Source organism: Cricetulus griseus (assembly GCF_003668045.3).
Source record: "Cricetulus griseus strain 17A/GY chromosome 1 unlocalized genomic scaffold, alternate assembly CriGri-PICRH-1.0 chr1_1, whole genome shotgun sequence".
Taxonomy (NCBI): Eukaryota; Metazoa; Chordata; class Mammalia; order Rodentia; family Cricetidae; genus Cricetulus; species Cricetulus griseus.
Window position 1 is genome coordinate 196,836,308 of NW_023276807.1, and position 13,452 is coordinate 196,849,759.

The 13,452-nt window shown below is 45.7% G+C and overlaps 1 protein-coding gene across 3 annotated transcripts in view; it reads left to right on the forward strand.

The window, feature by feature from the left end:
* Positions 1-13,452, forward strand: part of Dlg5 (discs large MAGUK scaffold protein 5) — a 116,759-nt gene that overhangs the window by 52,998 nt on the left and 50,309 nt on the right. For 2 of the 3 annotated variants that reach the window (XM_027387495.2, XM_027387496.2), the window contains exons 4-6: positions 419-562; positions 1,206-1,389; positions 12,758-13,017. In XM_027387495.2, coding sequence (XP_027243296.1) covers positions 419-562; positions 1,206-1,389; positions 12,758-13,017 — 588 coding nt within the window. The remainder of the gene's footprint in view (positions 1-418; positions 563-1,205; positions 1,390-12,757; positions 13,018-13,452) is intronic. The other variant, XM_027387497.2, reaches the window with a different exon arrangement.

Consider the following 13,452-nt stretch of genomic DNA (forward strand, 5'->3'; position numbering starts at 1 on the left):
GAGTTTATAAAGCCATCCTGATATTCGGTCTTCCTCCTGGGAATACTGATTATGTGCTCTGGGCACCCATGTAAAAATAGGCACCCAGGACTGAGAATCCCTGTTCTGAAGACAGGAGAAATGTTATCACGGTTTCTGGGAGGTCCAGATCTGTGGCTTAGACTTGTGGGAAATTCTTAGAGAGCTATTCTACTCCTCCAGGGCTATTGAGGAAGCTCATGAAGCCAGGGCTTCCTCCAGGTGGACACCCTGACTCTGCTGCCTAAAACCAGGATAGCAAGTTTAGTAAGCATCAAGAGGCCGCAGTGCATAGGAGCCAGAACCTGGCATCCACTGGGCTGGGATAATCTAGGACACAGCCTGAATTCATGTGACCCTTGAGGCCTGTGTTCATGGGGTTCTTTACTCCTGGGGCCAGGCCCTACCACAGGCTGAATCCTGATTATGAGAGGCTAAAGATCCAGTGTGTGCGGGCCATGTCAGATCTGCAGAGTTTACAGAACCAGCACACCAACGCCTTGAAGAGGTGCGAGGAGGTGGCCAAGGAGACAGACTTCTATCAGTGAGTGTTGTGCTGGGAGGGGCCCAGGACTTGTGGAGTAGCCAGTCACCTTCTGCCCTTCTCAGTTTCTGGACAGAGTCCGGGGCTCTGGGTCTAGCAAGCAACCTGCCTTCTGCAAGAGGACTTGTGTCTATGGGATTCAGTTTTCTAAGTATAAAAGAGACTGTTAGCGCCTCCCAGCATTATTGTCAGCCTTAGAAGCTGGTAGATTGAAAAAAAAAAAAAAGATTTAAAACACAAGGTGGGGTTCAGACAGCCCACATCCTCCAATTCTCTGACTGGGGTCTGCTCTCATGGGACAGACAGATTGGGTGTTCTCTCCTTGGGACTCCTGACCTCCCTTAGAAGGTATTTGCCCTGTACCTGCCATGTTGGCCTAGGTCGCAGGATATATAGGCACAGTTTGGGTCTGTCTCATTTCCTTGGAGATACTTGTATCCCTTTTGGTGCTGGAGTTTTCAGACCTGGGGTTGAGTCTTTTTGGAATTTACTTTTTCTCTGGGTTTGGCCTCCCTCTGAGTGCTGCTGGCCTGGCTCCTATGGCCATTGTCTTGATCACTTTGGTGACCTGGAGCTAATGGTTCCTGGAGATGGGGTGTGGGGGAGAAATTGGTCAGGACTAAATGTGTCTGTGGGGTTTCAGCACCCTCCACAGCCGGCTCCTGAGTGACCAGACTCAGCTGAAGGATGACGTGGAAATGCTGAGACGGGAGAACGGGAAGCTGCTTCGTGAGCGGAATCTTCTGCAGCAGTCCTGGGAGGATATGAAGCGGCTCAGGGAGGAGGACCAGAAGGAGATAGGTGACCTCCGGGCCCAGCAACAGCAGGTAAGACTACAGAGCCAGGGCAGGCCAAAGTCAGCCACCTCCCTGCCCATCAATGTACCTACCTGTCCCTGCATCCATTCAATCATCAGTCCCTCCCTCCCTCCCTCCCTCCTTTCCTCCCTCCCTCCAATTGTTCATTTGTATGACCATTAATAAGTATTTCTGGAAAGTCTGTCTCTTTTGAGGACTCTGATTATTGGCAAACAAACCTTTTTCTGCTAGAAGTTGTCTCCTATGAGTAAGACAGACTACTCACATAAACACACAATTGCCTGTCATGAGCATTTCAGGTATTGGCAAGTGGGGTGTGCTCTGAGGCATGCAACTTGGTGTAGTAGGGCAGTAGGGAGGGATGTGACTCGTTTGGTTTCCAGGGGTCTTGTGACATCACAGGTGGAAAGCAGGTTTCAAGGAGTAGAGCCCCTTGTAAATGCCAAGTGAGTGGTTTTCATTGTCATCCTTTTGGTTGGCATGTGGCCTTTTTTCTTCCTGCATCCCAATGTGTTCTCTGCTCTTTGCCCAGGTCTTGGATCACACTGACAGGAGCCTGAGTAGCAGCTTGTAGCCCTGTTTTCTGTGAGTGGTGCCAGACAGTTCTCCTATCCTGGAGTTTCTAGTCTGGAGCTGACTGGATGACCATAGATGTTGGAAGGACTTTTGACAGGCTGAGGGCAGGAGATGGGAGATCTGAGGCTTCAAGGGAAAAGTTTCTCCCCAAAGAAGTTTTAGTTCCTAAGGGGTAGATAGCAAAGTCTTGGGGTTCTTCTGAAAGAAGAGTCTGTTTATTGTTCACTGTGTTGATTTTCCTTTTGACAGTTTTGTTGCTGGAAATAACACACTCTGGTCATCTTTTCCACCTTTCACTCACACCATTTCTTATCTCCCATTCCTCATGCTTCAACTATCTGGTCCTATAAGAATGTGTTTTCTTAGTAAGGGACCCCGTTCAGAAGGAAGTATTACTGGTCTCCCTCCGTTCTTAAGGCCTTCCTTGACTTTCATGGCCTTGATCCCGTGGAAGGTTACAGTCCAGATGGTTAATTAGAAGCCCCTTGGCTTGGGTGTATCTGATCTTCATGGTTTGATTTAGTCTGACCATCTTTGATTGGACTATGAGAGAAGCCTTGTATGTTCTTGAATCCCATTGATTGATTTGTGGCTAAGTTCTGGCCCATTCCTGGTACAGTTCTTGGTACTCCAAAGCTGATGTTTTCAGGCTTCTCTACTGTTGTTACCTGGCTTCTGTTCACCCTTTCTTCTTTCCTCTCTCTTTCCTCTCTTTTACTTTCTATGTGGTAGCCCATTCTGGCCAGAGTTGGTTCCTCAATCTTACTTTTCCTTCCTTTTGACATGGCTCCTGTATTCCTTTCTCACCTTGGTCTCTGGCTGACTAGCCATCCTAGGTTCATTTTACAGTTTTTCTCTAGCCTCCTGTACAAGTCATTTATTTTCCCTTCATCCCCTTTGATGAGGGAAAATGTTATTTGAAAGTATTCTGAGGGAAACATCTTTCTTTCTTTCTTTCTTTCTTTCTTTCTTTCTTTCTTTCTTTCTTTCTTTCTTTCTTTCTTAAGATTTCTTTATTTTGTGTACAGTGTTCTGTGTGCACATATGCCTGCAGGCCAGAAGAGGGCATCAGATCCTATTAGGGATGGTTGTGAGCCACCATGTGGTTGTTGGGAATTGAACTCAGGACCTCTGTAAGAGCAGTCAGTGCTCTTAACCACCGAGCCATCTCTCCAGCCCGGTTTCTCATCTTTCTAATCCCAGCTGAGGTAGAAGGCTATCCTTGGTTGCACAGTGAGGTCCAGGTTCTCCTGTGCTGCAGTCAGTCAGAAACACAGAGCAACCTTAAATCTTCCCAAACAAAGCTAGATTGGAGTGCTAAGTGTATGAATGGGTATTGAGATATCATCCTTCCCAGATTCCCACAGTAGAAAGGATGTCAGCAATATCTATGTACTGACACACACACACACACACACACACACACACACACAGAGAGAGGCAGACACAGACAGTAATGGACACACACAGACAGAGTAGGGAGGAGAGATACAGTGATAGACAGACACACACAGTCAGACAGACAGAGACAGAGTAGGGAGGAGACAGAGTAGAGGGAATGGAGACAAAGAGACAGATAGTGTAGGGGGGAGGCAGACAGAGTGTAGAGAGGAGACAGACAGAGATTAGGAGGAGAAAAACAGACAGACAGACAGAGACAGAGAGTGGGGAGAAGAGAGACAGACAGAGATTGATATTGATTGAAGCCTGTGACCCTCAAAGCTAAGCAAGAAATCACCAGGCTGGGCAACACAGCACAGCACAGCCACACAAGTGGTGCACAGACATGCATGTGGGCAGAATACCAATACACAAAATAAATAAATCTAAAAAACCCAAAGGTAATATTTTCATAACACTTCCCATGGACTTGTGGCTAACTTAGACCCCACCAGCCCCTCCTCATCCACAGCTGCATCTGTGTCTTGGTATGCATAGTGAAAACTGTCACTCACATACTTCCACTTTCAGCCCACGTTCATTCTAATTCCCTCCTTTTCCTCTTGTAACTCCCTTTCAAAGCAGCAGTGAGGATTAACTGACTGGAGCCCAGTTCTGGTTACCTTGATTTTTGTTGTTTGCTTGCAAATACGGCCCAGGCTGCCTGAAAGCATACTTTTCTCTTTAGCTCCTGAGTGCTGGCTCAATCCACCATGTTCATGCACTTCCTGGTCACTTACTCTGTCAGTTCCCCTGTGTGTCCCCAACTCCCAGTCCCTCTGTAGCCACCCTCCGCACACCATACTCTTTTCCTCTTTCTGGATATTTATGCCCCTGCCCAACAGTTCTCTCAGCCCCAGCAGATCTGAGTCCTCTATGCCCCAGGAGGACTCAATACAAGGCCTTCTGCCTTGTTCTGCCTCACTGAATGGCTGCAGGGTTTATGTGATCAGAAATAAGAGGGACATGGCTTTGTCTTTGTTTCTATAATTTTTTTATTTTTGTAAAATCAATGTGTTTTGTAAGAAATAGCAAAGGAGTGGAACTATAGAGACATTTTATAAATAAAAAGAAAGTTTGTTTCTTTTTACTGCACAGAGGTAACTCCCAACATGTTTCAGGTTTGTCTGTGTGCCACATCCAATTCATTTCACACAGTGTGTCTGCTTGCTAAATAGATTGTGTGCATACTCTCTTAGGACAAATTCCCCTTCATAGGCCATTTTCAGAATTTCCCACTACCCACTGTATCCTATTGAAAATGTGCTTCCATTGGTTGTTTTCAATCCAGTTCTGCAGAGAATCCAGGGTAGGTTCAGTGAAGGGAGCTATAAGGTGGATTCAAAGCTGTCAGGAGGCTTCGTTGTGAGCCCTCCTCCTTGGGGACTTGGTCTTGTGTGGTCCAGCTTAGGGTTGCAGAAATTGTCATTTACTTGTAGGATCAGTGAGTCTCAGGATGGATAAAGTTCCTGGAAAGGCAAGTGCAGGGAAGGGTAGCAGAGCCTGCCTGAGTCTAAGAGCCTTGTAGAGAGTAGGGAGGACCCACTTCCTCCCCCTGCAGCAGGAAAGGTGCTGTAAGACAGCAGTCTTCTAGCTGGCCCTTCTGGATTCACAAGGGGTGTGTGTATGTGCAGCATGTCTGTCTGTCTGTCTCTGTGTGTGTTTGAGATAGGATCTTTTACATCCCAGGATAATGTTGTATTGCTGTATTTGAGGATGATGTTGAACTTTTGATTCCTCTGCATCCACTTCCTGAGTGCTAAGGTTACAGGCATTCACCACTACTGCCTGGTTCAGTGTCAGGAATCAAACCCAGGGCCTCATGAATGCTAGATGAGCACTCTGCCCACTGAGCTTACGGCTGTACCTGAGTCCAGTAGAAGCTCCATAGCCACACTGAGGTTGAGAATGGGGCTGTCTCATGCAGGGCACTTGGTCTTGTGGTTGTGGTGGGATGAAATGATGCCAGGTCTAAAGCATTCACCCTGTGCTGTGTGTGTATATGGCAAAAACGGAAAAAAAAAAACAACAAAAACCAAAACTGCTTTTATTCCAAATTTGTTGCACTCCGAGTTAAAAGTAGCTTCATAGAGGGTGGGGAGAAATGAGGACCCTCAGGTGTTGCTGATGATGTAAAATGGTGTAACCCTGTGAGAAGCCATGCACAATTCTTCAGAATTTTGAACTATAACAACCAGGTGGCCCAGCCATTCCACAACTGAAAATAGGTATTCACATAAAACTTAGGGGACATAGGGTTGTAGGAGCATTGCTCAGAGTGTCCCAGAAGTAGAAACAACCCACATGTCCATCAATCAAAGAATAAAAAGTACAATATGGTCCAACCCTTTCATATTGTTCCACATGAAAATGATACATGTAGAAAAACCTTAAAACCATTTGGCAAATTTTATTTAAAAAAAATCTTTACTGGGCATAGTAGCTCGTGACTATAATTTCAGCATTTGGGAGGTTGAGGCAAGAGTACTGTGAGCTCTAGGTCAGCCTGAGCAATGTCAGGAGACCCTCTGTCAAAGATGATGATGTCCTGGAGGACATAAACCTTCCTGTCTTTCATTATGTTGAAGACCTATAATCTTTACATATTCAGGCATATTATCCCTGCCCATTCTTTCTCCTCCCTTCCCTGCTCACCTCACATATGTTATGGGAAGGCCTTCTTCCTCCACTCTTGTGTCATTAGTTGCTTCCTTTTCTTTTTGAATGATTGTGACCCTTATGGGTGTGTTGCGTTTGGTCCTGGTCTCAAATGCTTCCAGCTCTGATCAGTTAGGCTGTGTTCTCATCAAGGGCTAGCCTAGAACCCCCACCAACAGAGAAGGTTAAGCTGCCAGAGGGAGAGGCTGTGGAGGCTATGAGCTGTTGGGACCCTTGTTTTACTCAGTTGGCCTTCTCACCTTTATAGACATTGCCCAGGTAGTGGGAAGGCTACCAATAGAGGAGGCAGGTGATGTGGGATGGCCACAGGCTTGCTCCCCATGGGGCCTAAAGGCAGAGGTCAGCCTCACTGGACAAGGCTAGTTTTGTTGCTTGGTTCCTCCCATGCCTTGTAAACCTGAAGAGGCCCTTACAGGGTAAATGGTGCTGTTTGACTTGCATGTTTGCTGGAGGGATTTGTGGAGCCTTCCAGTCCTCTGCATGATTTATCTCAGAGGAAATGAGGCTGCTCCCTGTGAGAGGGGTGGTGCTGGGCCTGGGCCCCTGCAGCTTTAGAGCTGCAGACAGGTGCTTTGTCCTGTGTGTGAGCTGTGGGGGAGGTGGCTGATGGCTGAAGCCTGACCCTTGTTCCATTTCCTTGGTGGGAAATGGGTCATCTTGGATTATTCTGGGGGTGTATCAGGCATGCTGAGGAGCTCCTAGGTTGGGAAAGCAAAGTACAGAGTGTTTTTGAACCAGTCTTCCTGTCCTTAACTAATGCACAGTCTTTGGTTAAAAAAAGGAGAAAATTTGAGCGTGGTGGCGTATGCCTTTAATCCCAGCACTCGGGAGGCAGAGGCAGGTGGATCACTGTGAGTTTGAGACTAGCCTGGTCTACAAGAGCTAGTTCCAGGACAGCCTCCAAAGCCACAGGGAAACCCTGTATCGGAACCCCCCCCACCCCCAAAAAAAAAGAAAAATTCTAAAAACAGGGATGAAGTCACTCCAAAGTCAGTTCTGTCTTATTTGGTGGAAGTGACCAGCTTCTACCACCCTTCGCATATATTCTTGTGACATTTTTTTCCTATGACATGTTTCATAGAAAATTTTTCTTTTCTCCTCCAAATTTGCTTTGATTTTTTTTTTTTTGATGCTACAGAGAATGTATCATGGGTCTCCTTCCGTCATCTGTTTCTTTGAGTATTCAGAAACCTATACTGTTGCATTGTTAGTGTGTCTGATCTCCATTCTGTATGTTGACTATTTTAATTGTCAAAAATCCTGCTTTATTTCATTTAGTTGACACTCTCATTGTTTTGTGCATATATTACATTTTTATCATTACACTTGCTTATTTAATAGTTGGGGGGTGTTAGATGTGTTCATGTGTCACAGGGCAATGTGAAAATCAGAGGACAGCTTTTGGGAGCTGGTTCTCTCGTTCCTTCTACCATGTGGGTTTCTGGGATTGACCTTAGGTCAGTCATCAGGCTTCACAACAGATGTGTTTACACACTGAGCCATTTGCTGGCTCTTTGTGCATCTTTAAAATTTTCATTGTTTTAATAAAATTTCTGTGTCCAATTCAACCACACCATTTGACTTTTCTCTCTCCCCTCTATAGTATACTCCAATCTGGAATTATGAGCCAAATAATCCTTTTTCTTTCCTAAACTGCTTTTTGGCCAGGGTGTTTTTTAAATCACAGCAACAGAAAACTGTGGGGTGTGTGTGTGTGTGTGTGTGTGTGTGTGTGTGTGTGTGTGTGTATCCACTAAGAACACAATCTTCTAATGATGAACAGACAACATTCGAGACTGGCAGATAGTATCTTTCTTAGGAATCCACATGACTGTAGTTCTCCCTAATTTCTTTGAGACTATTGATGATAAAGTGCAGGCTTGAAGCTGAGCCCTTGTAAGAGAAGTTGAGAAATGCTTGGTGCCTGGGAGTCTCTTTGAAGGTCTGGATTCTGTCCTTTGGGAGCCAGTGCCTCTTCAAGGCCGCACTGAGCCAGAGGCCAGGAGGTGTAGGGAGGTGGAGCAGATTACAGCAAGCAAGACCTCGTCACTCAGGGTTTTACCCAGGGAACTCTGCCATGCCTTGGAGGCAGCCACAGTGACTCTGCCTCACCAGTCTCTTTTGGCTTTGCAACTCACACATTGTCAGAGCTGTGCTGAGCAGTATAAAGACACATTTCCCTAGGCCTGACCTGTCTTACCAGGAATGAAAGCATATCCTTGTAGCCTGATTCCTGCATCCTGGCTCTCAAAGTTAGTTCATTTGGGAAACTGGTTCTCAGTAAAAGAGGGAGCTGTAGTGGTACAAACTCCACGGTCTATTGTGGTGTGGTGAAGGTAATGCTTCCGCCAAGCTAGCTGCCTGAAAGTGTTTCTCAATGAAAGCTGGAGAGCCTCTGCATACCTACAGCTGCCCTCTTGTGGGAAACTCAGGCTATGGCAACAGTGCCTTTGTCAGGGTTTTTGCCTGCCTGAAGGAGGAGGATTATGGAGTGAATCATATGAAGCCAGTGTTAAGTGGAGTATTTGAGGTATTTGTCCAACACAGTAATCCAGTGCAGAAGCCAGACCCTCTCCAGACACAGGTGCAAGGCAGTGGTGTTCCATTGACTATGGTGAGTCCTGTCCTTGTGGTCTTCTTATGCCTCAGTGGTGGCTCTGTCTGAGGATGTTCTCGATGTCCTCTGGAGCTCATTACCTGCTCCTCAACAGTTCAGGTGTCCTCATTGGTTCTTCCTCTTTGCACCCAGTTTCCACTGGTCAGTGATTTGTGGAAGAAGATGCTGTTCTCTGTTCATCTCAAGCCAGGCACAGAAATGGATTTCAAGGAGTTAAGGGGTTTAAATGAGGAAAATGAAACTTCATTACTTTTTGGAAGTCATAACAAGAGGAAAACATTATGATCTCAAGGTAGGAAAGGAAAGGCTTTCTTAAAGCAACTGAAGTACAGACTACAAAGGGCGTCCTTGATGGATTTTGCCATAGTAGAGAATAAAACTTCTACACATAGTGGCAGAAGATCATTTTGACGCATATACCCAAGAACGGTATCTGGAATAGGAAACTAGCTCCTAGCGGACTGGTGCAGTTCAGATGTAGAGTTCTTACTCAGCATACAGGAGGTCCTGTGCTAGAAATAAAAGGAGAGACAGAAGGGAACCCAAAGTTTAGAAATGGGATTCCCAGAAGGCAAAAGGAGATAAGCCAAAAACACAGAAAATATGTTCATAGGGGCTCATAATTATCTATAATTATAGTTCCAGGCCTCCACAGGTAATGTAGACATGTGGTGCATGTGACATGTATGCAGGCAGAATATTCATACATATGAAATAAAAATTTAAACAGAGGTCTACTTATTAGCTAATGAAATTGGCAATAGCTTTAAAATCTGAATGGAAACTTAGGTGACCATTGACAGTGAAACAGAACAATGGACTGTCCAGACAATGAAATATTCTCAAGCCTGAGAAAGGAGGGAAAGTCATCCATCCCTCAACCTGGCTGAGCTCCCAGCTACACGACAGAAATTAGACCCCCCTGCTTTAAAAAAATTTTTTTAAAAAGCTTTATTCTTTTACAAATGTCTGCAATATAGTGTGTGCCTGCACAATTTTGTATATTTGACACTTGTTCAGGTGCCAAGAGAGGGCAGCAGATATTCTGGAACTGGTGTTAAGGGGGTTATGAGTCAATGACTGGGGTGCTGGGAACTCTTCAAGTGCACTTCACTACTGATCCAGCTCTCCAGCCCATGCTTACAAGGTCTCATGTGGCACAGTCTGGCCTCTAACTTGCCATGTTATTGAGGATGACTGTGAACTCCTGATTTTCTGGCTACTATTTCTCAAGTGCTGGAATTACAGGCCTTGTGCATCAGGATCAGAAGCTGCTGCTTCTGTCTCTGCCACAGTGGCTGTTCCTCCTCCCTCTCCCCTCTCCCTTCTCCTCCCTCCTCCTCCTCTAAAGGAGCTTTTTAGTGACAGAATGGGTGTCTCAATGTGTGTTTCCTGAGAGTAAAGGTATTTCCACAATACAGTGGGGTTTTTACCTTCTACCTTGTAAATAAGTTTTGTATTTCAATATCTAAGATTTCCTTTTGAAAGGAACAGCTTCTGAAAGGAATAGGCAAGAGGTCTAGGTACCATAGCACATGCTGTAATCCAAGAATTCAGTAAGTTGAAATAGGAAAACTGCAATATGTTCGACATTAAGGCTACTTACATTTTCACAAATAAAGGAAAAATAAAAGATGGAAGGAGATGGGTGGAGCTGGTTTCTGACAACCTTTTTTTGGCAGCTTGCAGCCCTGGCATCTGAGCTTGGGCTCTCAGAGAGGGGTCAGTGGTCTCTGTAATTTTGTTTTTTAAAAAATACATTAGTTTTTATTTCTCTCTCTCTCTCTCTCTCTCTCTCTCTCTCTCTCTCTCTCTCTCTCTCTCTCTCTCTGTGTGTGTGTGCGCGTGCGCGCGTGTGCGCGCGCGCAGATGTGCATATGAGTGTCCACAGAGGCTAGATGAAGGTGTGGGATCTCCTGTTGCTGGAGTTACAGACATCTGGGATGCTGGCAACCAAACCTGGATCTTCTACAAAAGCCACAGTGTCCTTAATCACTGAGCCATCCCTCTAGCCCCCTGGTTTTTTTCTCAAAGATTTATTTATTTTTGTTTTATGTATGAGTGTTTTACCTGCATGTATGTATGCCCACCACATATGTGCAGTGCCTGTAGAGGCCAGAAGAGAGTGTTAGAGTCCTGAAACTAGTTACAGACAGTTATGATCCACAGTGTGTGTACTGGTAACTGAACCTGGATTGTCTGAAGTAGTAGCCCTTGCTCTTAACCACAGAGCCATTTCTCTGTTGCAATTCTGATTTTTTAAATCAGTTGTTCCCTTTCTGAAGATGTTCTGTCTGTCTCTGGAGGAAATGTTTCACAGTTTGAGGTTGTGACTGTCTGGGCTGCAAAGATGGTGTTGATAACTCAGGATCCATATGGTGAAAAAGGGTTGTTCCTTGGGCTATGGGAGCTGCAGAGGGCTAAGCCAGCCTTTCCAGTTTTGTCCTGTCATTTGAGAAATACGGAAGCAAACCCACAGAAGTGGTGAGTCACCCAGGGCTGAGGATCTTTGAGAGGTGCTCAGCAGGAGACAGCAATCCCCTGACTGCCTGTTAACTCCTCTTCTCCTGTTTGTTAGTGTTTGTTTTTCTCTTCATGAACAGCACCCCAGGTGGTGCTGAGTCCTGTAATTCACAGCAGCTTGCATTCTTGTGCTCATATTCTCTCTCTGCTTTTCTTGTTGGGGGTTGTTTGATTTTGGTTTTTTGCTGTTGCTTTTTGCTTATTTTATTGTTTTTGAGACAGAGTTTTGCTATACAGCCATGGCTGGCATGATATTTGCCATGTAGCTCATTTTGGCCTCAAACTTAGAGACTGAGTGGTGGGATGACAGGTGTGCACCAACCACCACGCTCATTTCTAGAATTCCCTTTCGCTTGATAGACTCCCACAGTCTGCTGTGTCCTCAGAATTCAGCCTTCTCTGTGAGCCTTGAACTTATCAGTGCTTCTTAAACTTCTATTTGTAATCTGTTGTACCTATTCTGAATCCTCTTCTTGGTGTCTTTTCATAATGTTGTGGGTCTGCCCCAAAGCCATTGCTCTTGTGTCCCTGCCTTTGGCTGTATCTCTGCTTTTGGTTGGTTTTTCTTTGTCATCTACACTTAGAAATCACTTTCTAGAAAGACATCCCCGGGCGGTAGCCTCCTTTACAACCTTCTTCTCTCACTCTGTCCTGCTCAGAAGCATCTCGTGCACATTGTCCTCTTTCCTTTTTCATTTTCTTGAAAGCTCATGTTAACTTAGGAAGATATTGTTCTTCATCAGTGGTCCATTTTCCCCACCCCAGCATTGGGATGAAAGGACCACAGGGCACAGTTTCTTTCTGTCCTGCCCCACACTGCCAGTGCCTAGAACAACACTGGATGTTTTATGTCCTTATTTTAGAAAGTCTCCAGTTCCATCTCTTGGTTCTGTGATTTGCTCAGGACTCCTAAGATTCAATATATAATCATCACTGTTGGCTAAAACTGTAGCCACAGGACACAAGACAAAATCAACATAGAGAAGAAGAAGGGACATGGGGGTAAACCCAGGGTAACCAGGTCCAAGTTTCTCAGATCCTCTACCAGGGGAGTCATACCAGATACACTTGATCTCCAGCATGAAAGTGTAATAGCACACATGTCACTCTTTCTTCACAGTCGACAGGCAGTGTTTTCCTGGGTGTTTGGTCACAGTTCCTCTCTGCTTAGTAGGGACCAATGTTGCAGTCTCAGTATGGGCTGTTCTTACTTTGAAGACTGCTCACTGTGTAAGGTTCCCTGATGCAGTCAGTCAGGAGGCAGCATTGAACTCAGGCCTTTCCAGACACTGAAGATACAGATTGGCCATTCTAGCCTTCCTGTGCATACAATTGGAATTCTCTGTAATGCAAACATTTGAGGAGCGAATCTTGATGGATCAGCCCCATGTTAGTACAGCACTAGCAACATCAGACCTTCAACACCCCTCCACACACACACACAACCCTCTGAGAGCCCAAGATGAGCTCTTGAGAAGGGAGGTATCTGCTCTGCTCTGCCCATCTTGCTCCTTGGTAAACACGAGTCCTTGGGCGTCTCAGGTGTTGAAGCACAATGGCTCCTCAGAGATCCTCAACAAGCTGTATGACACGGCCATGGACAAGCTGGAAGTGGTGAAAAAGGATTATGATGCCCTGCGGAAGAGGTACAGCGAGAAAGTCGCCATGCACAACTCAGACCTGAGCCGCCTAGAGCAGCTGGGGGAGGAGAACCAGCGCCTGCAAAAGCAGACAGAGATGTTGACCCAGCAGAGGGACACAGCCATCCAGTTGCAGCATCAGTGTGCCCTCTCACTGAGGAGGTAGGAACCCAGGCTGGGTGCAAGGCAGTGTGTGTTGAGGGTAGCAAAATGGGACACTTGGTCTGGGGCTTTTGTCTTTTGTGGGCTTCTGGTCATCTGTAAGGCTTCCAGGACAAAAACCCCTAAGAACATTGTTGCTGTTCCAGTCAATGAGAACACCAGGTTTGATGCTGCCTTAGCCTTGAAATTATTTCCTTTCCTTTCATCTGTGCACCCTATTGTGTCCTGAGCACCCTGACTCTTAGATTTCCCTATAAACCTCTCTCTCCATAGTGGCCACCCTGCTTGCAAATGGGAAAGGTGAGTGGCCTGTATATCCTGGGCAGCGTGTCCTTTGAAATTTCATTTTTATTAAGGACCATTGCTTTTAGATATGATTCCCAATCTGGACAGGATTGCATGCCATGCATTCCTATAGTGTGTGGGCTCTCTGTA